This window comes from Podarcis filfolensis (genome assembly GCF_964270895.1).
Source record: "Podarcis filfolensis genome assembly, chromosome: 11".
Taxonomy (NCBI): Eukaryota; Metazoa; Chordata; class Lepidosauria; order Squamata; family Lacertidae; genus Podarcis; species Podarcis filfolensis.
This window is the reverse complement of record NC_139613.1, coordinates 30,310,036-30,333,306: the sequence shown is the minus strand read 5'-3', so window position 1 is coordinate 30,333,306 and position 23,271 is coordinate 30,310,036. Positions and strand designations below refer to the sequence as shown.

The 23,271-nt window shown below is 38.9% G+C and overlaps 2 protein-coding genes across 4 annotated transcripts; both read left to right on the top strand.

Moving 5' to 3' along the window:
- The first annotated feature begins 55 nt into the window (after positions 1–55).
- RAD17 (RAD17 checkpoint clamp loader component) lies at positions 56–12,332 on the top strand. Its single transcript, XM_083577376.1, has 16 exons — positions 56–157; positions 814–1,074; positions 2,053–2,136; positions 3,503–3,659; positions 4,324–4,460; positions 4,980–5,032; positions 5,319–5,444; positions 5,530–5,599; positions 6,289–6,391; positions 6,686–6,865; positions 7,582–7,667; positions 7,826–7,972; positions 8,938–9,084; positions 9,864–9,984; positions 10,636–10,693; positions 11,571–12,332. Exons 1-16 carry the CDS (start codon positions 113–115, stop codon positions 11,839–11,841), a joined length of 2,046 nt encoding a protein of 681 aa, XP_083433502.1. The 5' UTR covers positions 56–112; the 3' UTR covers positions 11,842–12,332.
- Positions 12,333–12,479: 147 nt separating this feature from the next.
- On the top strand, positions 12,480–23,012 carry MARVELD2 (MARVEL domain containing 2). 3 transcript variants are annotated; one of them, XR_014540032.1, is made up of 8 exons: positions 12,480–13,279; positions 13,948–15,126; positions 16,549–16,584; positions 16,863–16,996; positions 17,967–18,138; positions 19,018–19,068; positions 19,742–22,855; positions 22,894–23,012. XR_014540032.1 is itself a non-coding variant. In XM_083577405.1 (8 exons), the coding sequence occupies exons 3-8, from the start codon at positions 13,963–13,965 to the stop codon at positions 19,850–19,852; spliced, it is 1,668 nt and encodes a 555-aa protein (XP_083433531.1). In that variant the 5' UTR covers positions 12,480–13,279; positions 13,484–13,568; positions 13,948–13,962; the 3' UTR covers positions 19,853–23,012. The 3 variants fall into 3 exon arrangements, 2 of the variants coding, with proteins under 2 accessions (XP_083433531.1, XP_083433530.1); XM_083577405.1 differs by adding an exon at positions 13,484–13,568 and having other exon boundaries at positions 19,742–23,012; XM_083577404.1 differs by having other exon boundaries at positions 19,742–23,012.
- The last annotated feature ends 259 nt before the right edge of the window (positions 23,013–23,271 follow it).

Here is a 23,271-nt window from a genome sequence, read left to right as displayed (position 1 = left end):
TTTAAAATTCTATTTGTGCAAAGTTTGTTTACATAAATATTTTATACTTCTTTAGGTCATTTAATTTAAAGGGCTGTCAGTCATATGCTTCGGATGGAAACTACAAAGGTTGATGATGTCAAAAAAATATTCAAAAAGAAAGATTGCTGCAGTCAATGTGAGTGATTACTTTAAAATATTAAAGATTTTGGATTGTGTTATTCTTTAATGCACAGTTGTTATACTCACGTAGAGAAGGATTACTTACTTTATTATCACTTTTCATAACATCAGCCAATGGTAGTTTGGAAATCACGGTTAAATGTTCCCGACCAAGTATAATTACTGGAAATAAGAACTGTTGAACACACCATGGCTAAATGCCTGTATATATATATATATATATATATATATATATATATATAAACTTAAGACATACTATTTTTATAATTTCATGCTGATTCCAGACTCCCTTTCTTGTACAGTGGTACTAAGAACTTTGCTTCAGGATGAGAACAGAAATCGGGCTCCGGTGGCGCAGTGGCAGCGGGAGGCCCCATTAGCTAAAGTGGTGCTTCAGGTTAAGAACAGTTTCAGGTTAAGAACGGACCTCCGGAACGAATTAAGTTATTTACCCGAGGTACCACTGTATTAAAACAAAGTTACTGAATGTTCAATTAGATAGGGCTTAAAGTTGAAAGGGGGCTTTCCAATAGTATGACAAAGTTGTTGTTGTTATTAAGACCTTGGACTACTCTACTGTAAAATACTAGTTGGTTTAAGAATTAATCATTTCTACTGTGCAATAACTTTTGTTTACTTACATTTTGTCAGGTGACTGATTGGGTGGAGCCATCTTTTAGTGATTTCTGTAAGGATACAATTCTGTCATCTGACATTCTTCATAAGAAGCCAACAACAGATACCAAACACAGTCGGAAGAAAAAAGAGTGTTGCTCTCCGATAGAAAGTTGTAAGACTGAAAGAAAAAAAAGAAAGCCACTTTCTATAGATGAGCAATATAAATATAAACTCTCAAAACAAAACCATAGCCAAAATGAATCTTGGGTGGATAAATACAAACCAAAAACTCAGGTAAAGTTTAAAATTCCTTTAAAACAACAAATAGGTATGTGTGTTGCTGAAGTGGTGTGTCCAAAAGGAAAAATAGATAGTGTTTCATTGTTTTATTAAGTTGATAGAACATAGGTATACTTGGTTAATAGAAAAGTGTAAGATATATATATATTTAAATTGTCAGCAAGTGTTTGGAATATTATGCAATAGCAATGGAATATTTTTTGCACTTGTTATTGAGTAATGATATTGACTATGTCTAGATGATCATCTTTCAGCTTAATAAACAGAGATGTGAGCAAGACTTTTGTCCACTTATGGTCGTTTCTAGAAATATGTTGGATGTCCTTTGAATGCCTTGAAAATTAATGCAGATCTAGTCCCTTGGCTCTGATACGTGGCAATTATGTAAACACATTCCAGTTCATTAGGACAGAGGTCTTGTGGTAGCTTTCAGACTGTAAATGGACCCTTCCTGCAGATGCCCCTTATCTTAGCTCAGGCTTCCTCAACCTTGGCCCTCCAGATGTTTTTGGCCTACAACTCCCATGATCCCTATCGAGCAGAACCAGTGGTTAGGGATGATGGGAATTGTAGTCTCAAAACATCTGGAGGGCTGAGGTTGAGGAAGCCTGTTTTAGCTAGTTTAGTAGGCTGTGGAACTATTTGCAGTCTGAAGGCTGCTGCTGAATCTCAGGCCCTGAACTCTGCTGTGTGTGATGTAATCTCCACACTTCGGGGCTTGGAGATGGACACCAGATAGCTGGAACCCTAATGGCCTGAATTCTGGCCAAAATGGATCCCAGTTTGGAAGACAAACTGAGCCGGGCCAGTTATGGAAACAGAGTGAAAATAGAACCATTTTTATTCTGCTTACACTAATAATTAACTTGTTATAGCTACCAAGAGGATATGCTACATCAGTGTTCTTTCGCAGTATTTAATTCTACTGTAAAATTATTTGCCTCAACTATATATTATTATTTTTCTCATTAGAATGAGCTTGCCATACACAAGAAGAAAATTGAAGAAGTTGAAGCATGGTTAAAAGATCACACATCTCAAAGGCCACCCAGACAGGTAGCATATATTTACCTAGTAGTTTTACCTGCCACTAAGTTTGTTTTGAAGGCTTTGTTTAACTTTAAGACTCCTACTGGAAATGTTCAACAGATTATATTTTCATCAGAAATGAGGTGAGAAAACAACACAAATCCTGCATGATATTTCATTGTGCAGCAGTATTTGTTACAGTATTTCATGCAGTAATCTGCTTTTGAGATTTGGCACAGTAATTTTCTAGAAGTCTGTAGCACCAAAATAAATTCTCGTGAAAAATAATACGGTGCACTTGAAAATAAAGTTAACATAAACTGTAGCTTTTTGACATGTGAACTGACATACCATGGGAAAATAGGTGTCATTTGATGGCATTTCCCCTTCCTTTTCTGAACTGCTAGATATGCATTTCATTGTTTGCTTCTTTGCAACCTGGGGAGAGGAACATAGGAAGATCCTTTATACCAATCAGACAATTGGTTTTCCTTGTAGCTCAGTACTGTCTGTTGGCAGCAGTTCTCCTGATTTTGAGGGAGCTGATATTCCCAGCTCTACCTGGAGATGCCAGTTATTGAACCAGGGAGCTGCTTCATGCAAAGCCTGTTCTTTACCACTGAGCTACAGCTTCTTTTGAGAGGAGTGAATGGCAAAGAGTAAGCTTGGCTCAGAGTAGGCACCCTGAAATTTTTGGATGCAACTTAGCTATGTTCAATAATTTAAATGGATCTGCTCCAAATGAAAACTAGTTGCAGGTCACTCAAAAAAGTTCTTCTGCATGCATGTTAAGTTTTTCCACTTTGCCTGGTGGACTTTGCTGCATTGTGACCTGATAAATGCTGCGATACTCTGGTATATTAACAGAGGGGCATACAGGGATGAATTAAAAGGTGCCGACGTTTGCAGTGTTATACTTGGAGCTAAATCATTGCATGAGAGAAGTCTGCATATATTCTTCCTCTTGCACAAGTGTTTTTAGAAGACCATTGCTGACAAGTTCCCTTCCACGCGGGTTTTTTTTTTGTGTGTGGCGGATATGGATGGGATCCAAACTGCTGTTAGCGTTGTTTTTTTTTGTCATCCTAATTCAAATAAAAACTAGTATTAGGGGTAATAACATAATTTGTCAAATATTTTGTTTTGGTAGCATTTTATTGCTGCTTCCAGTTCTTTGCAATATATATGATTACCTAATAAGTAATTAATTTTACACTTGTATAAGTGTGGGGAAATATTGAATCATTGGGATTGTAACTTGTAATTTAAGAACAGAAACTGTGCTCACAGAAAGTGTGGGGAGGAGGAGGGAAATTAATAAAAGTCCATTAAATTTTTATCCTGCTCTTTCCTTCTAATATAGCAAGTTGGTTTATTATATGGTGTCTTGTAGGAAGGCTCTATTTTATTATTAACTGGTCCTCCAGGATGTGGCAAGTCTGCAACTGTCGAAATATTAGCCAAAGATCTTCGCATTCAAGTGCAAGAATGGATAAATCCTGTATCACTAGACTTCAAGAAAGACGACGTCATAGATTCTTTGAGCCATGGTAAGCATTTAATTGAAGACTTTGAGTCAAGCAGTTAGAATGTATTTGGTAGGTTTGTGTATTTGACATAATATCACAATCTGATGCCCATCAAATTGTTGTAAGTTTCATTGGAATTAATGAGACTCATTTCTACTTAATAGTGTGATACTTTAGATACATACTCAGATATTCACTAGTAGACCTTCTTTTCACCCCATGGTTTCAAACATTTTCACATTTCAAAACTGATAGTTTTGCAGTAATGGGAAGGGAACAGTGGGGCTGGCCTTTTCCCCCTAGTAGATTGGTTCTTAAGCTTGCAGAGCTGCTTTTTCTGGAGAGTATACTGATTTGTACAACAACTGAAGCTCTTTAAAATGAAGGTGGATGGGATTTCTAAGTTAAGGCAGATATCTTTATCGACTGATGAAAAATAGAAACTATGAAGATCATATCTGCACTCTTTTTCTTCAAAGATGTGGTATACTTGTGCCACCCATCCAGTTCCCATAATCTACACCTTTGGTGGATTTTAGCCTGTGCTATTTGGCAGCAGGCAAAAAATGGTCTGTTGCTCTAAAACACCAAATTCAAGGCAGATGGGTCCTAGGATACTGAATCTTCATGTTTATATTATTGTTATTTATAAGGTATACACTGTAAAATAAACTCTCCTGTTCAGAGTTTGATTTTCAGATACTTCCTTATCAGAGCCAGACAGCTCTCTTTCAAGAGTTTCTATTAAGAGCAAACAAATATGCCAGTCTTCAGATGGTTGGACAATCCATGGAAACTGACAGAAGACTTATTCTTGTGGAAGTAAGTAAAAATAGTTGACTAACTAATTCAAGTTAAAATCTTATATTCTTTTTTTCTTATATTTTAAAGGACACTGTTTTATGTAAACTGCTTAGGGATTTTGAATATTAAGCAGTATATAAATATAATAAATAGGTAAATAAGGCAAGATAGGAGTTACTATAATCGTAAGGGGTGATTCACAGGATGATTTGAAAATTTTGTCACAGTGAGCCTACTAAGAGCACAAGAACATTTGGGTTTCTCTATAGTAGCACTTTAATCTAAACAGTTTGTTATTATAAATGTCAAGTAAAATAAGCATATGACTTATTATAGTCTTAATGGTCACCCACAATATTAATGCTACAGAGATGCTAAAATAGGAATATTGTGAAGCGCTAATATAAGGTAAGGAGAGGATTAGATGCATTTCTCATGACATAAGACTTCTTTTGACAATTTTCTCAGTTTAAACAGTGTAACTCCAATGATAATGGAAAAAAGCTGGAATAACAGTATTGTATTTGGTTTTTATAGGATATGCCAAACCATTTTTACCGTGACCATAGCTGTTTACATGAAATCTTGAGGTGAGTATAAAGCCATGGTTAGCAATTTGTTTTATCAAAGGGCCACTTTGAGGAATACGGCTGATGTGCTATAAAATTCCACGAACACAAATGGAAACCTTCACATCATTCAAATTATTCTGAATTTTTTGTGTCTGGGGGTGGAATGTAAACATTTTGAGGTGGGAGGCATTCTTGGGCCAGAGGCTTCTAGTTGCTTATTGCTAGTACAGACTCCTATAGATTGATATCTAGATCAACACTTGCCTTTAAACTTGGGACTTTCTCTTTTCATTTTTCATTTTAGAAGGTTTGTGCGGACAAGCAGATGTCCTCTTGTGTTTATAATATCAGATGCCTTCAGTGGAGCCAGCAACCAAAGGTCTCTGTTTCCAAAGGAGATTCAGGAAGAGCTACATATAGCTAATATTAGGTAAAAGGATCATTAAGTGCATTGGTTACAACTGAGGATTCATTATTAAATGTATATTGACCATCTGCCTCATTAATTTTCTCAGTTTTAACCCCGTGGCTCCAACGATGATGATGAAAGTTCTAAATCGAATAGCTGAAGCAGAGTTCAAGACGGTAGGTCAAATTAAAGCAGCACTGGGACAGTTGCAATATGGTCATATTGTAAAAGTTAGCTGAAGGTATCAATTGAGAGATTTATTTAGTCTGCTCCTTCCAAAAAAACAGAATAACTTTTAACAAGCGGCTTGTGTTTGAGAAGTGGCTGCCAAATGACTGAGGTCTGTTAGCATTTTTCAGACTACTCTACCTCACAGATCTGTAGTGGGCAACCGTATACAGTGTTCTGAACTCCTTTGAGGGAAAATACAGGTAAAATAAAACTAAAACAAAATGAGGCTCAGAAATGCATGGATGTATACAAATGGCTTCCCCACACATAGCACTTGTAATTTATTTCACTATCAGAGGAGCTGTAGGTGTTTAGTAGTGTTTGGATATGTGTTTATGCTCATTTAATAGGTGACTTAGAAATATAAATAATAATATCATTTGCAGCATTGTTCCACCATTGAGTAGGGAAACCCGTGAATGTGTTCTGAGTATTACTAATACCAGATGGTATGCTGATTGAGAGAGCAAAGAGGTGAGAACTAATGGAAGTCTAATCTCTTAGGTTACTTGATGCTGCAAACATCAGTTTAATAAAATCATATAAAGCTTATGGCCAATGTTTATCTACAAACTAACAGTAGTCTTGTTGTGCAGACTAAAGACCTTACAGATGCTTTTGCTTTTCTTTGCAGAATGGAGATGTCCCTGACATATCTTCATTAGAGTTGATTTGCAAAGGATGTTCAGGTGATATTAGGAGTGCAATAAATAACCTTCAGTTTTCTTCTTTAAGAGGCAAGTATGGAACTTCTTCTGCTTATATAGGTTTGTGTTTTGTGGAAATCATTTTTATTTTAACACTGTTGGGGTAGCCTTGTGGGAACTCTATCAATGCAAGACAGGAACTGAATGTCTCTTGGTTGTTAAATGGGGCTTTTATACTGTGGTGCTGATCCAAAGATTAACAGCAAAGACAACTCTCCGCTTGTGAAATAATGAGCACACCTTATTTTTCTATTGAATAAAAAATTCTGGAGTTCATGTTTTACAGTCTACCACTTTGTTCTTTTGTTGCTTTTTGATTACCAGACTGCTCATCAGAGAACAACTTTCTGTCGCAGAAAAAGGGGAATTCCACATTAAAATATGATACATTATCTAAAGTAAAGAAGAAAAAGAAATTTGGTAACCAGGAGTTACAAGCTGTTGGCGCCAAAGATTCCTCCATCTTTCTGTTCCATGCCTTGGGGAAAATACTTTACTGCAAAAGTAAGAACACAACCTATTATTCTTAACTCTATTTGTGTGATGGGAAGAATTCTCATGTCAATTATTGACAGCTTCTACATTTGCCTAAACTGATTCATTTACTTTTCTGACTCTTTTAAGACAATATAAAGAATCAGTAGCTATTGTTTTTCCTAACTGGAATCTGTCATATATGAACTGAGCAGAGGGCATTGCACAATTATTGGGAGCAAGCTCTGTCCTATAGATCTATGCTTTGGCATAAACTGAACATGAGTACCAGCTCATGCGCAGGCTTCCATGCAATTAAAACTTGCACACACTACCAGGAGCCTTGGTCACATGGAAGTCTATGTGTGCTGTAAGCCATGTGAACCAGTACTAGCCAAGTTTGAGTTGTAGACAATCCCGTCATCTCTGGTCAGTAACCTGTCTCCATATCCAAATACTCTATGCTTCTCATATTTAATGCAAACTTATACAGTGGTACCTCGGGTTACATACGCTTCAGGTTACATACGCTTCAGGTTACAGACTCCACTAACCCAGAAATATTACCTCGGGTTAAGAACTTTGCTTCAGGATGAGAACAGAAATCGTGCTCTGGCGGCGCAGCAGCAGCTGGAGGCCCCATTAGCTAAAGTGGTGGTTCAGGTTAAGAACAGGCCTCCAGAATGAATTAGGTTCTTAACCCGAGGTACCACTGTATGTAGCTGTAGTGTGTGTTATTTTTACAGGAGAACCAGCAACAGATTGGGAATTTCCTCAGTTACCTGTTCATTTAACAGAATATGAACGAAATCCCTTGCTTGTTCATCCTGAGGTAAATACATTTACTGTTTACTGTTAATTGAGTGAAAATTTACTGCTAGTTATCCTATGTAAGTTGTAGATGTAACAATGATATTCTTAATATGTCATAATGCTAACTCATTTCCTTCTGATGCATAAAATTAATTCTGTATATTCTCCTTTATTTAGGATGTCGTAGAAAAGTCACACATGCCTGGGGACTTATTTAATTTATACCTTCATCAAAACTACATAGACTTTTTCTCTGATATAGATGACCTTGTGAGAGCCAGTGAATATTTGAGTACTGCTGACTTCCTTTGCAGTAACTGGGATGTAAGTTTTAAAAAGTAACAATAGGTTAAAGTAACAAAACATAGAAATATGAAGGCTTCAGAATAAATGTCAGAGGAGGGAAATAAACATTTTGAACCAAGGAAAGTGAATGGCTTCACCATTCCCCAGTGGGTGTGCTAAATTTGTAGGTTCTGTATTTATATATTACCATAACTGTTTCTGCTTATTATTACCGTACTTATTATTAATTAAATTTGTATACCGTCCTTCATCTGAAGATCATGGGGCAGTTCACAACATAAAAACGCAAAATGAAAACAAAATGCATAATAAAATAGAGACAAACCAATAACCTCCCTCCCTGCTTAGAATTGTAACAGACCTCAAGATTTACCTAGTCAACTCCCTTAGACTTGTTGTTCTTGTATGACAGTGTGTTTTATGTAACTTTAAAGCTTACTGTTCATGCTTTGCCTTACCAAACAATTGTTCCGAAGAAAGCATGTGCCATTTTCTAGCTACTCTTTCTATAGTCTGGATAAAGTTGTCGTGTCTCAGATACTTTTTTTAATAGATGACACCCAGCTGAACTCCTTTTCCTCATCCCTACAGCCTGTAATGCACATACCAAATCTGCTCTGGAAGATTGGGGGACCCCTAGAGTCTATCTTGGAGTTGTGAGGGGCTATGGGTAGAGGAAAGGAAGCAGGAGTGGATATCCATGACACAATCCAACAGACATCCTTTAAATTTGCTCCCATGTGTTCGAACCAACAGACTACATGGCATGGAAAAATACCAGCTGTTGCAAATGTGAGGGGGTGCATTGCTCATTATTCACCATATGAAACTGATAGGTTCAAATCATCAGATAATTTTAACCAATTTAGAAAAACCTGAGAATTTAAAATACTTAATTGCAACTCAGTTGCAAATAGGTGAAAACTTGACTGCCAGAAATGCTCCCCCTTTCACCTTGATCTTGTTTTTATCATTTCCTATAGGCAAGACCTACACTCCGGGAATATAGTGCATCCATAGCCACAAGGGGCGTAATGCATTCAAACAGATCCAGAGCCTCTGCTCAAAGCAAAGGAGGAATGGGCTTTCGACCCCTTCATAAACCGCAGTGGTTCCTAATAAACAAAAAGGTAATTATTTTGAAAGGATATTCTTTATTTCAACATTTATTGTAAAACGTTTTAGATTTATTTAAAATCATAACCTAAAATAGAAACAGTAAATTAAGTTCAGCTTTCTTAGTATCATTCTCATCTGATTTGTGATGTAGGTTACTAATGCTGTAAGATTGCCTTAGCTTGCATGTTTGTGATAAGCATATTCATTACAAGATTAAAGAGTTATTTAATAAGATTTAGGTTTCAGTTTAAGTTTCAGTTAAAGGATTGCCTTGTGCCATCTAGCCAAGGAAAATATTTTAGATGAATCATTCCTGCAGTGTAATCTAGGACCAGCTTGACTACACAAACAACCCAAGAAGAAATATATTTAGCAGCTACCACAAAATAGCATTTGGTCTGGGGAAAATACATTTCAACATACTCTGTAACATGGTTAGGAATAAAGAAGTGTACCTCTTGGATTGTTAGTGTAGCAGCTTCGAGTAAAAATGGACAGACCTTCAATTTATGCTATCTCCAGAAAAATTAAATAGGAAAATCAAAATGGAAAGAAATAACTTGATGCTTTAAGCTCCTGCAGCTGTCCAGGCGACGTATCACACCAGATCTCAATAGTTATTTCCTGGATAGTGTTGCATGCTTGTTTTAATGTTGGGTTTCTAAGGCATGGAAGTTCTGGCAAAATAACCTGATATTTATAATTGGTAGAGAGTCAGAAGAGAAATTTTGTGGTTTAACTGTAGATAATATATTTTACTATTAGACTTCTTTGTTCTGCCTCCTTATAGTTTCAGGAAAACTGCATTGCTGCAAAATCCCTCTTTTCAAGTTTCTGTTTACCACCACTGTGCCTTCAGACCCAGCTGTTACCTTATCTTGCCATGCTGACAAATCCAATGAGAAACCAAGGTACTTTTTAAAAAACAAGCAAACCCTTTTTTTCAGAAAATGTATTGGAAGTTCTTAGCCAAACTCTGATGGTAAGCAGTTAGTACTGAAATTAGTACTGATAATTTACGCTTAACCTTGGTTTAACACCACGTGGGAGATGTTGATCATGCTCTGTAATGCCAGTTCTCTAAGTGTTTGTGTCAGCACATCTGCATCTGATGCTTTGCCCTATTGCTTCAACATTGTTTGTTTTCTCATTGTGCTGCCTGTAGCTTGTTTGCATACTTGGGCCAAAGGGCTTCTATAGATGCTCATTTTTTAGGAGCAAGGGCAGTTGCTAAAATTGCACTCATTCAGTTTTTCCTACAGCAGCATGACAAATGTATTTAATGGTATATGGAGGGTGGAGCTTTAGAGCAGAAAAGCCCTTGGCCGTGGAAAATAATGTAATGATTAACCAGACCCGAGATGGCATGTTAATATTATCTATCTATCTATCTATCTATCTATCTATCTATCTATCTAATCCTCTATCTCTGGTCTAAATTGGGAGTGGAGGAAGTATTGCAAAACAGTCTTAGCTTAAAATGGGACTGTGTACTCTGGATACACAACAAATTCAAGTTCTAACACAATTCTAAGGAATAATTTTTGTGTATGCTTTCTCAGCTCAGATAACTTTTATTCAGGACATTGGAAGGCTTCCTTTAAAGAAACACTTTGGAAGGTAAATGCCTACTGTGGCTCTTTTGCAAATTGGAATATGTTTGCTCTAAATATCAGTATATACTTTCATATAGCACTTTGACTACATTGGTTAATTCTCAATCTATAAGGTGGGAAAAGTAACAATCAACTTGATATGTCACTCTGACCATATCAAGGACTCTATGTGTTTTATTATTTATTCTTTTATTATTTATATCCTACCTTTCTACGTGCAACCCAAACCAGAGTATGTACGGTTCTCAGGCAGTCTCCCATCCATATACTGCCCAGACCTGCTTGCCTTCAGCAAAGTGGAGGCCTCATATGTCTTCAAGACCATGCCCTGGGCTAAGTTGGGAGAGGGAATAGTCTGCATATATAAGATATCACTAAGAAGTATAAAATCTCATGTTAGTTTTAAATTTACAGTTATACACTGCAAGATTTGTCCTATAAGGCTGAAGGCAGCTAACTGTGCTTTCTGTGTTTAAATGCAAAAACTGGGTTAAAGGCAACTAGGCATTTGCAATCTCTCCTCCTTTTCAGTAGTTTTTAAGGGGTCACAATCTGTGGTGAAAGTCAACAGGAAGAAAGTGCTACAGCAAATCATGTAATCCGCTGTCAATACACACAGTTTGGAAATCTGGACTGTAAGGGTTTTTTAGGTGTATTACAAACTAGGCATACAAAACTATTTTCTTCCCATGTGTGTCCACACACCTACCTGTTGCTCACTTTAAGAATGCAGCTTTATAAGCTTAACTTTGAAAGGCAATGAGAGAAAAGGAGAAAGAGATGTTAGTTTTTATCTGTTATTTGCATACCTGAATTCCTCAGTAATTCTCTGCAAGAGCATAAAATGCTTCTGAACTTTTATTACTGTCGTTCCACAACAGGTTGAAGCTTGAAACTCTTACTGATAAAGACTCAGCAATACAGGTCCTAGACAGTGACGATGAAGGGGATTTTGCTGAGATGCAGTCCACAAATGTGCTTACCCAAATGGAGAAAAACAAAACCAGTGAGAAAAATGAACCATATGAAAGTCCTCTTCCTTCCAGCCAATCTAGTGGAAATGAACTACCAGCCAGTCAACCTCAGCCTATTGTAGCACAAGAGATCATGGAGGAAAATGAACTAATCATAGAGGAATATGACAGTGACTAGACGGTGTGAAATGGCAACCCCAAAGCTGTGATAGTGTTTAACATAATAATTTTAGGTTTAATATTTTATAAGCAGTCTTAGCCAACTGTACTGAGAGTGCTACTACTGATAACCTCAACTTATTTCTTTGAGCTATTATTACTTTGCCACAGTTTCACACAGCTTCATTTCCAGAGAAACAAATGATACACAAGATATCTGAGTACTGGATTTCGCCAGTACTATTTGACTCTACACTGTAAAGCTTCGATGGTGTGCACTTCAGTTCAAAAGTTTGGTCCCAGTCCGAGAGGTGGTGTGGAAATCAGTATTATGGGACAAATACACTGATTTACATGCCTCTTACAGATATTTGGAGGGACCCTGTCAATAGTTTTGTTAGAATTTCACAAAAGTAACCCTTACCTGCAGTGATAGAAAACCTGTACAAAGCGTTTAAGTTCTGGGCTGTGTATTATTTAAGATGTAAATAAATTTCTGAATTCCTTGTATGCTTTGTGATTTTTAGATGTTTATAAAACTGAAGCGGGTACAGTGTGTGTTAGATAAACTTGCCTTTGGGCCACAAGTCATTTCAACTGCATCCAAAAAGTGCAATTGGCCCAAAGGACCTTTAAAAGGCTATTTCCCTGCCCCCACCATACAGTGCTTGCATAATCTGCAAGTCTAAACAAAACTGTGGTATTTACTCTCCCATAAATTCGCCCAGCTGGTCAATTAATTCAAGACTTCAACTTTGTAGGGGTTAACAGGTTGGAGACTTGAGTTGAGGGCCCACTCTACACCTTCCACGCGGTGGGTGGGGGATACAAAAGATTGGGGGGCGGGGAAGCGCCTCTCGCGTGGAGCAAAATCTTCGTCAAGCGGAAGTAGCAACCCTTTCAGCCGGTGGGGGCAGCCTAGCAGGAGAGCCGCTCTACCTGGAGCGGGCGGGCGGGCGGGCAGGTAGGCTGCGCCTCCCTCGCGACGAGGACATGAGCGCATGACGCGCGGGAGGGGACGGTTCTCTTTGGCAGAGCCGCTGAGGGAAAGAAACCTCGCCGGGAAGGCGGAAGAAGGAACCTCGTCATTCCCGGGATTTTTGCGCATTCCTTCCCCGCCTGAAGCCAGCTTGCAAGTCTCTCCTGGGGCAAGAAAGCTGCGTAGAGAAAGGCTGAGCGCGGTGAGGCTGCGCTGCGCCAGAAAGAAAAAGGCGCCTTCTTGGTTCCGCTCCCGGTGGTTGTGGGAGCGCAGGGCGCCCGCGAGGTGTGGTTGCGAGTGAGGCGGCGGCAGGAAGGTGCTGTGGTCGTTGGTTGAGCCTTGGGAGAAAAGTGCCCGGGCGAAAAGCGGGACTTGAAGAGTCCGGGAGTTCCCATTTCTGAGAGGCGTCCGGTGCGCTCCAATATCTGGCTGCTCAGAAAGAAGTTCCCTTGTTGAAGCCACTGAGACTTACTCCCAGGTACGTGGGCGCCGAGCTGGAATCGCGGAAGCGCAGCTTGAAGGCTGCGACCCTCATAAACGTAGGTGAGAGACGCGGGGCGTAGTTTTCTCTTGACCGCACGCCCAAAGTTTCTGGCGAAGCTGGGCCTCCTTGTGTATAGGGAAAACAAGGGAAAGGGGTGGGGTAATGGTGTAACCGACTAGCTAGCCATTGTTTTCTTAGGTGGCTTGACGCTGATACCCGTTATGTGCGTGACTCCTGCTTCCTGTGCACACATATTTATGATTTTCTGTAAGATGGTGGAACTGTGAGTATAGTTAACGTTTTGCCCTCTGCTCGGGAAGCCTTAACTCTTAATCCTGTGTATAGTGCTAGCATTCTTCATGTAGTCAAAGGTACTCTGTTAATAGATTCACATGCCTTGGTTTTGGTTTAGAAGTCCAGTCAAAAACTGATTAAAAGGCTTGGTTTGTTTTGTTTTTTTAAATTATAATGATAGAAGAAGAAAAATATATCAGCTGTTTTCTTTAGAAGATTTAAGGACTTTAGAAGATGTTGGTTTTTGTTTTTTTTTTGCAGACTCTCAAAGCAGGAATTCAGTTTGCTTTTCCTTTTGTCAAGCACAGTATATGTGAAACCAGGAAATGAAAAGGAATCTTTTCACTCTCTTTTGATTTCTGAAACAGGGGAAAGGACCACAAATGTCTTCAAGGAATGCATCGTCAGAGCGCAGACCAGGACAACATAGTCGGTCAGTCCATTATGATGAAGTGAATGTGGATTATTCTTCAGAAGAAGATGCTGAAAGGGATTTTCAAGATGCTGGACACATACTTAACACAGATCCCTTGCCACCACCTCTTCCACTACAGCCACCCTTTGGCCCTGAATTTTATCCAAGTGACAGTGAAGAAACTGCTGGAGCCTCTGATCTTAAACCAGTGAGAAAATTCATTCCAGACTCGTGGAAAAACTTCTTCAAAGGGAAAAGAGACGGCCCTGAATGGAATAAGCCAGTAGCTGCGATTTCTGGTGGAGCTGAATGCTCTCCACCATCATCTCCAACACTTACTCCGGTGAAGCCAGGCAATACTTCAGTTCCAAGCTCTTACCAGGATCCTTATGGAGGATCGGGGGGAACCTACAATTCACGGAAAGAAGCTGAAGCTATGCTTCCACAAGATCCCTACGGCTCCCTAGACAGGCACACACAAACTGTTCTAGCATACAGTGAGAAAGTAGAAGCCTTTAATTTGAGATACTCTTACATGAAATCTTGGGCCGGCTTGCTCAGGATCCTGGGAGTTGCTGAACTGCTGTTGGGTGCAGCTGTGTTTGCCTGTGTTACAGCTTACATTCACAAGGACAATGAGTGGTACAACTTGTATGGCTACTCTCAGCCACATGGGGCAAGCAGCATGTATGGATATGGAGGGGGAAGCAGCATGTATGGAGGCTATTACTACAGTGGGCCTAAAACCCCTTTCGTCCTTGTTCTTGCAGCACTTGTTTGGATAGTGACTGTTATAATTCTAGTACTTGGTATGTCCATGTATTACAGGACAATTCTTCTAGATTCCCACTGGTGGCCTTTAACCGAGTTTGGAATTAATGTTGCTTTGTTTATTTTGTATATGTCAGCTGCGATAGTCTATGTGAACGATGCTAACAGAGGAGGACTTTGCTACTACCCGTTATTTAATACGCCAATGAATGCAATGTTTTGCCGTATAGAAGGGGGGCAGACAGCTGCAATTATCTTCTTGTTTGTAACAATGATAATCTATCTTATTGGCGCAATCGTTTGCCTAAAACTATGGAGGCATGAAAGTGCACGGAAACAGCGAGAGCTTATGCAACAAGAGGTAAGTTCTGTAGAAAACAGTTGTTCCTACCATACATTTAGTTTGTAAAATAGTTACTGTCATTTATTCACTGGCCTGGATCAGACACATAAATCTCAATTTACTAAAGCCAAGGTGTCCTAAAACCATGTGCTTGTGTCTTTTGTCCCCTTGCTACCCCATCCCTCCTTCGTGTAAGTAACCAATTATTCACATCCTTGGTTAATTAACAAAAAAATTCCCATTGCAGTATAAGCAGGAAACTTCGATAACCAGGACTGAAATAAACTGCCTGCTTCTAATCTCAATAACCATTGGAAAGCAAAGGAAACCATACTTCGTTAATCCAAGGAGCGTTGAATTATGGCATGCCAAAAAAAGGAGGAAGGAAGGGGCAACATGAAACAGAGCACCCAGGCGCAAGGCTTATGCAGAATTTGACTTAATCAGCTAAGATAAATACATCTGAACCAGCCCACTATGTAGATGTTATGTCTCCTTACTGTTGTACTTGCTTCTGTAACAGTTGCATCACTAAACTAAGGACCTGATTTGAGGCCTTTGGAGTTTTATAGATTATCTTAATATTAACTATGTGCAACTTTTTGCATATAATTCTGAAGTGAACATTGTTCATGCAAGGATGAGCCTCACTTGGTAGAACATGAGACTCTTAATCTCAGGGTTGAAGGTTTAAGCCCCACAGGCAAAAAGATTCCTGTATTGCAGGGGGCTGGACTAGATGACCCTCCCAACTCTACAATTCTGTGAGTCTATGAAGAATTTCGCCTAAACAGAATTGAGTTCAAGTAATATATGCTTTGTTGAGGTTCTGTGTATGTGACCACATAATGTCAGTATAATAGGTGGAGTTTGCTTGTGAATGTACCTAATCAAAAACAATACTTGTTAGCATACCTTCAGCAGTGCTAACTACACTGATACTACATTGTCTTGTGGAGACATATATTGGTGCTTTTGACCAGAGATTAAACTTTGCTGCCTTGCAACATTCCAGGATCTGAGAGCACCTCCTCCTCCCAAGTTTCTCTGCTTCCTACTTTCAAAGGCGAGTCAAAATATACCATTGCTGCTTCCAGATGGCCTAGCACCAAAAACAGACAGGGGAATCTTTTGGTCCTTTCCCCTTCCCTAATTCTGTCAGAAGGGGAAAGAAGAGCAGGACAGAGCTTCTTCTCCTTCATTTTTCCTGAAAATCCAGAATAGCTGGGACATTTTCAAAGAAAGATGAAGAGGAACTATATCAGCAGACACTACCAGTGAGGTTCCAAGGAAGGATAGAAAGAGTATGCATCTCTTTTCCACTGGTTGGATTTAGGAAGAAGTGCAATCTCTTTTTTTTCCGCCCCACATGTCTGCATGTTAAGGCTTTCATTGTCTACATTTGCACACTTAATGATGATGTTTTTGGTTTTTTATTAGATGATAACGACGCAATCTTTTGCACCAAAAAGGATGGTAAGAACACTTTTTTTCTATATTCAGATGCTGAGTACTTGCAAGGCCTGAACTTTAGTTTCAACAAGAATTCGGATAAAATAGGTAAAGGTTGAGACACACTGACAACAGGGGCCACCAGAGAGGCAACTATCATAATCCTCTCCCCTCAACCTGGGGGCGAGGTGTATGTGATAGAATTGCACTCTTATTTCTGATCACTCTACTCCATGCTAAATTAGTGCTGTTTAAAGTGGACTTACTGACTGTTATTGACTGTTAATATCCATTTTACATAGTATGAAGATGGCAGTCCCAAAGTAGCAACAAATGCAAAGAACTTCAAGTCTGTGGAACTGAAACCTGAACTACTCAATGGCCATATACCTGCAGGACATATTCCTAAGCCTATAGTGATGCCAGACTACTTAGCGTGAGTCTCTCTGCAACCTTCCTTTTGAAGCTTTCTCTTGGAGTGATAAATCCCAATGACCGACTACAGATGATCACATCTTGGCTTAATAATATATGAATGAATTGAGATGTGAGCCTTTTGCTCCTGCCTTCACAGCGTTAGCAGACAAACCAGGGAGTCTTCAGCTAGTCATAATTTCTCATTTCATCCAAACTAGGGAATTACATTTACTTGCTTTGGAATAAGTCAGGATATTAAACATTGGTTTGAAGTTGGTGTGATAACATGGCTTGTTCTGAAGCCGGTAATCATCATTTTCCAGTTTGGATGAAACAGGAAACCATGAATAATGAGGGGCTTTTTGGTTTAACCATGGCTTAAATTAGGTGACTTTGTGCTTGGTGAAAAAAGATTTGTTTCTATGTTATTGCTGACTTTTAACCACCTAATTATATTTTCATATTAGAACTATTTCAGGAAATCAATGCTTTCCACAGCAGTGGTTCCATTCTGTTCTTGCAGATAGTGATTTTGAGTGCATAGTTTTTAGCTATAAAGCATTTCAAATCACATCATGCAAAGGAGACTTCCCATATTGATTTCTGTTAATTAAAAAAATGTTCTCTTTAAACTTTTGAGTTTGAATCACTTAGTATCAAGTGCCAATAACAATTTTATTGTTGACATATTGCCAAGCCCAAACTTCTATTCTAAAGCAGAGTCTGCAATTAGCCAGCCATCCAGGTTATAACCAATGAAATTGTTTGGGAAACAGTCCAGGTGATTTGACTAAATAAACCAAGTTGTACTCTACAGAGGGTGGGAGGTAATCTAAGATTGTTGTAGTCTTTTCTAATTTGAGTCACAATTTTCATGTGGCAATACACTTTTACAAGGTTTTTTTTTTTCTTTTCAAAAATCCATAATGCATACATTTGAAGCTTACATAGATGGTTGATCATGTAGGACTAATTATAGTTTCTTACAGGAAATACCCAGCAATTCGTTCAGATGAGGAAAGAGACCGATATAAAGCTGTGTTTAATGATCAGTTTTCTGAATATAAAGAACTTTCTGCTGAGGTTCATGCAGTCTTAAAGAAATTTGATGAGCTAGATGCGTTGATGCAGAAGCTTCCTCAGCAGCCTGGAAACACTCTTGTAAGTACTTAATTGAGCATGGATTTAAAAATTGCATTTATAAGCAGTTTTGGCTGGAATCACATGGCAACCTAGACATTGGATCACCACTATCCTTTACATTTAGCCAGCCAAAGACATTTTAGTTTGGTTGCTGCAGAAAATAGTTGCTTGAGGTAGCAGCAGAAAAGTACTTGGTAGTTTACTGTCATTCGCCTAGCTGTGAAATTATTAGATTACTAGTAACCACCACATGGGACGCGAGTGGCGCTGTGGGTTAAACCACAGAGCCTAGGACTTGCTGATCAGAAGGTCGGCGGTTTGAATCCCCTCGATGGGGTGAGCTCCTGTTGCTTGGTCCCTGCTCCTGCCAACCTAGCAGTTCGAAAGCAAAGTCAGAGTGCAAGTAGATAAATAGGTACTGCTCTGGCGGGAAGCTAAACGGCATTTCTGTGTGCTGCTCTGGTTCGCCAGAAGTGGCTTAGTCATGCTGACCACCTGACCCGGAAGCTGTACGCCGGCTCCCTCGGCCAATAAAGTGAGATGAGTGCCACAACCCCAGAGTCGGTCACGACTGGACCTAATGGTCAGGGGTCCCTTTACCTTTACCTAACCACCACATGCTCCCTTTTCTCCCATTCCCTTCAAAACCAGAAGGACCACCAATTTTTGAACTGAAGTAGCAATATTCAGGATTAATACAGCTTAGTTGTAATAGGGTTTTGCTGTTGTTCAGCTCCTGCAGTTTCAACCTAGCAAAGCAGATGACCTCTCTAGGAATGGTACTCTGAACTTGTACTATGGTTACATAAAAAAATATTCGGACAGAAGAAAATTAATATATTATTTGTGGATATAATAGACATGATATTTTGAAATGCTGTTTTTCCCCCTCTACAGGAACATGACAGAATTGCAAATGTTTTGCAACAGTATAGAAAGAAAAAGAATGTGAGTTCTCATATCTACTTATTTATGTAATTACTGATTGTTAATGTGCATAATGTTTTAACAGAGCAGTAACAAAAATACCCCTGCCCTGAGTTGTTTTACATAGTAATTTTTGGCACAAGGAAGGCAAAGGGCAGAGAGGTAGGGAATAAGAATGAAGGGGAGGGCCAACAGGAAGAACATGTGTCCTAGTTGCACGTACTTCAGCTTTGTTTGGGTTGGAGATGAGGACTTTGCTTAAAATTCTTCACATAAAAGGTGGATTTTGAGAGAGAATTTGAGGAAGGGGCATCAGAAAAAGAGGGGGTATCACTCAGTTCTAGCAGGCAGTTCCATTAATAAGGCTGAAAGTCTTAAGTGGGTTTCCATTCAAATACTAGTTTCCATTCACAATGTGGTAACATGACCTTCCAGGGTAAGAACTTGCCCTAGATTTAAGTTTTCATTATTCTGGCATTGGATTAAAAAAATAAAATTCTTTGCATGTATACAATTAAATGTATTACTTCCCGATCTCAAATGTTAAGGTTTGCTGACAAAATATAAAAGAAACCCAGCAAAACAAAATAACACTTCATGAGATTTATTGAAATTACCCTTTGTGACTTGACCCACCTACCTCTGCAGGCTTCCACAAAATAAATTACTGATCTGTTTATTTTCTGTATTGCAGGATCCCACATTTCTTGAGAAAAAAGAACGTTGTGAATATCTAAAGAAAAAGCTTTCTCACATAAAACAGAGAATTCAAGATTATGACAAAGTTATGAATTGGAATGCTTAGGGGGACTTTATTTGCAAGGTTTTAGTTCAGTGGTTTTTTTTATATTAATTTATTGCCATAACTGTATAAACATTCTGCTGTGAAATGAATTTTTAAATCTTGTGAAATTTTATTACTGGGCTGACTGGCACATAATGCTAAACCATGGTTTACTGCTATTTGCACAAGCTGGAACAAGATTGAGCAACGCCTTGGCTTTCTGTGCTCCCCTCCCCTCCCCTCATGCAGCTGAGAGGACTTTGGTTTCCAGCTAATCTGGGTTTGCCATTCAGAATCAGAGACTGTGGATTAAAACTATAATAAGTTTTTGAAACAAGCCATCTTCAAACCATTATGAAGCTGGCTTGTTTAACTAAGCAGCATTTTAAACAAGTTTTTCATTTGCTATTAACAAGAAGTCTGGGATAATGGAAACGACATGCTAGTATATATTCCTTCTTTCAGCCCCATAGGACGAGAAGGGAAGAATGAGTGCTTAAACCCAAGGCTTTACAGTCATACTTCGGGTTGCGAATGCTGCGGGTTGTGCATTTTCAGGTTACGGATGCGTTGAACCCAGAAGTACCAGAACAGGTTACTTCTGGGTTTCGGTGCTCACGCAGAACCGCTAAATCACGCTTTGCACATGTGCAGAAGTGCCGAATCACATCACGTGTAGACGCAGCGCTGCGGGTTGTGAACACTGTGGGTTGCGAACGTGCCTCCCGCATGGATCACGTTCGCAACCCGAGGTTCCACTGTACTTGGACTCCTTCCTTTTCCCCACATTGTTTAGCATTGTGTGTGAGACAGGCCATTATCTTGAACAAATTTTAAGGTTTTACTTCATTTATGTAAATTTTGTACTTTATGTTCCTGCTCCTTGATCATATATAAATGCAATTTAATTTGAGTGTTTCCTTTTGCTGCTTGATTATTTTTTTGCTTTTAGTTTGGATGTTGGTTTCTTGTAAATGTGAATCTGTTGTGTCTGAAAGTACGATTGTGATAATTAGGTTTATGTAACAGCCTGCCTGCTTGCTGGTGTGTGCACATAACACACACATTCCTAACTGCCCAACAAATTATCAGTACTGTCAGTAAGGCTGATTCCCTCTTTGAAAGACTGCAGAGTCACTCTTATTTCCCAAGTAAGTAATGCTCTTAAGGCTAAGAGTGCTGATTTCCCAGTTCTCTGTGAACATGGTTCCCAGTGAAGTGTTGGGAACTCTCATATTCAGCACCAAGTGCTAAGTAGAGAAATTTTCATTCCTTTGTGTTGAGCACCATTTTTGTACAATGGGATTTGGAAACAGAAACCTGTTGCCCAAAGTTCTGCTCGCCAGGTTCCATGTTTGAGCAGCTCCTCCTCCTTGCCCAGTTCTTTCTGTTGTTACAATTCTTTGGGTCAGTTTCACAAACCAGTAAATACATTTTTTCCTATTTAAAAATACAGTGGTACCTCAGGTTACAGACGCTTCAGGTTACAGACTCCGCTAACCCAGAAATAGTACCTCGGGTTAAGAACTTTGCTTCAGGATGAGAACAGAAATCGTGCTCCGGCGGCGCGGCGGCAGCAGGAGGCCCCATTAGCTAAAGTGGTGCCTAAGATTAAGAACAGTTTCAGGTTAAGAATGGACCTCCAGAACTAATTAAGTTCTTAGCCCGAGGTACAAATGTACTAACTTTTCTGTCTACTACCTTATTCAGAAACTTTCTCTGTAGCTCCAAATCACGAAACGTTTAAATAATTGAAGCAGTCATTCAAGGGCCTACTTTTGCCGTGCAGCAAAATAATCAATTTGTATTAGTAAAGTTGATGGATCAAACCCCTGTCTAATTGTGCCACATCCTTCAAAAATTTATGATTGACTGCTGGGATACCTCAGTCGGTAGAGACTCTTCATCTCAGGGTCATGGGTTTGACCCTGAGCATGGGCAAAAGATTCTTGCATTGCAGAGGATTGGACTAGACCCTAACATTTCCAAATCTACAATTTTATAATGTTTAAATTCAGAAAGCACTGTTCTCTGCTATGGGCAGCTCTCAAGTTCTCTCACTCAAGGACAAAAATGAGTTTTATAGTGACGACTGTCCTTATGGACATGATGCGGAATACAGTGGTACCTTGGGTTACATACGCTTCAAGTTACATACGCTTCAGGTTACAGACTCCACTAACCCAGAAATAATACCTCGGGTTAAGAACTTTGCTTCAGGATGAGAACAGAAATCGTGTGGCGGCAGAGCAGCGGCAGCAGGAGGCCCCATTAGCTAAAGTGGTGCTTCAGGTTAAGAACAGTTTCAGGTTAAGAACAGACCTCTGGAACGAATTAAGTACTTAACCCAAGGAACCACTGTATATGAAAGGAGGAAGCTGAAGAAGGGCACCTGCATACTGCCTAAAAAGCAGATGAACCTCAAAGGATGCTAAAGAAAATAGTTTTATTTGAAAAAAGTACAGCAATTGAATGGCATGTCTAATGCATTTTGAGTGTACCATAACCTCTTGTTCAGACAATAGTCATTTCTTTTCCCCAAAATATTACATTGTTTGCGCTTAATTGTAGAAGAAGGGGATTAGTTTCCTTACCTTTGGGAAAGGAGGTGGCTACAGCCTGATAAAAAGGTTTATAGTCAAACAAGCTAGGTATGACATGAAACTGGAGTGCTACTGCAAGTGAAGCAAGGTTTTCATTGGTGCCTTTGAGGTTTGTTTTTTGGTTTGAAAATTGGTGCTGATAAATCTTTTTCTTGGTGAAATGTATCCTTGCCAAATATTTAGCACTGAACTGCTGATAGAACTAATAATCTCAGGTGGAAAGGGGGGTTCATTTCAATTTTTCATTGCCCACACAACAGCTTACTATCCAATGTAACAGCAAATCCATATGTTGGAGATTGTGTTCAGTGCATAAATTGCTGCTGCTGGATAAAGGTGACTATCTGTAAATAGAAACATCTGTTCCCACCTGAACAGGAGGGGGGAATCCTTTGGTAAACATTGTGTGCCTGTCTACACTGTGCCTTATGGCAAACATTTGCATGTTTTAAACATTAGTATTTATATACTCTATTATCCTGATCTTTAAAGAAAATTTCAGCTGTTGGCAATCAACTTCTAATCTTTTGTACTGATTTTACAAAATATTTTTCTAATAAAAATAAGAGGCACTGAAACAGTTTTCTTCTTTGCTGAAAATATAACCCTGTTCAATCTTTATTCTGAAATATGTTTTTACATCCCATAAAATAGAAACTATAATAGAAACATATATAATACATAGTCAAAACATATATAATACATATATAATATATAATAGAAACATATTATAATACGTATTGCGGAGCTCATTGTGGTGTTAGCAAATTGTTTGACAGAAACTATATTTTTATAAGTTTTCCTTGTTCATTTTTTAAATCTAGGTTTTAGTTTCCA

What these genes read in the sequence shown, in the direction of transcription:
- RAD17 (XM_083577376.1), top strand. Translation starts at nt 113, where the DNA reads ATGATGTCAAAAAAATATTCAAAAAGAAAGATTGCTGCAGTCAAT. An exon ending in CTCAAAGGCCACCCAGACAG is followed by an intron (nt 2,137 to 3,502) that starts GTAGCATATATT and finishes GGTGTCTTGTAG; the next exon opens with GAAGGCTCTATTTTATTATT. An exon ending in GAAAATACTTTACTGCAAAA is followed by an intron (nt 6,866 to 7,581) that starts GTAAGAACACAA and finishes TTATTTTTACAG; the next exon opens with GAGAACCAGCAACAGATTGG.
- MARVELD2 (XM_083577404.1), top strand. Translation starts at nt 13,963, where the DNA reads ATGTCTTCAAGGAATGCATCGTCAGAGCGCAGACCAGGACAACATAGT. An exon ending in CTTTTGCACCAAAAAGGATG is followed by an intron (nt 16,585 to 16,862) that starts GTAAGAACACTT and finishes CATTTTACATAG; the next exon opens with TATGAAGATGGCAGTCCCAA. An exon ending in AGCAGCCTGGAAACACTCTT is followed by an intron (nt 18,139 to 19,017) that starts GTAAGTACTTAA and finishes CCCCCTCTACAG; the next exon opens with GAACATGACAGAATTGCAAA.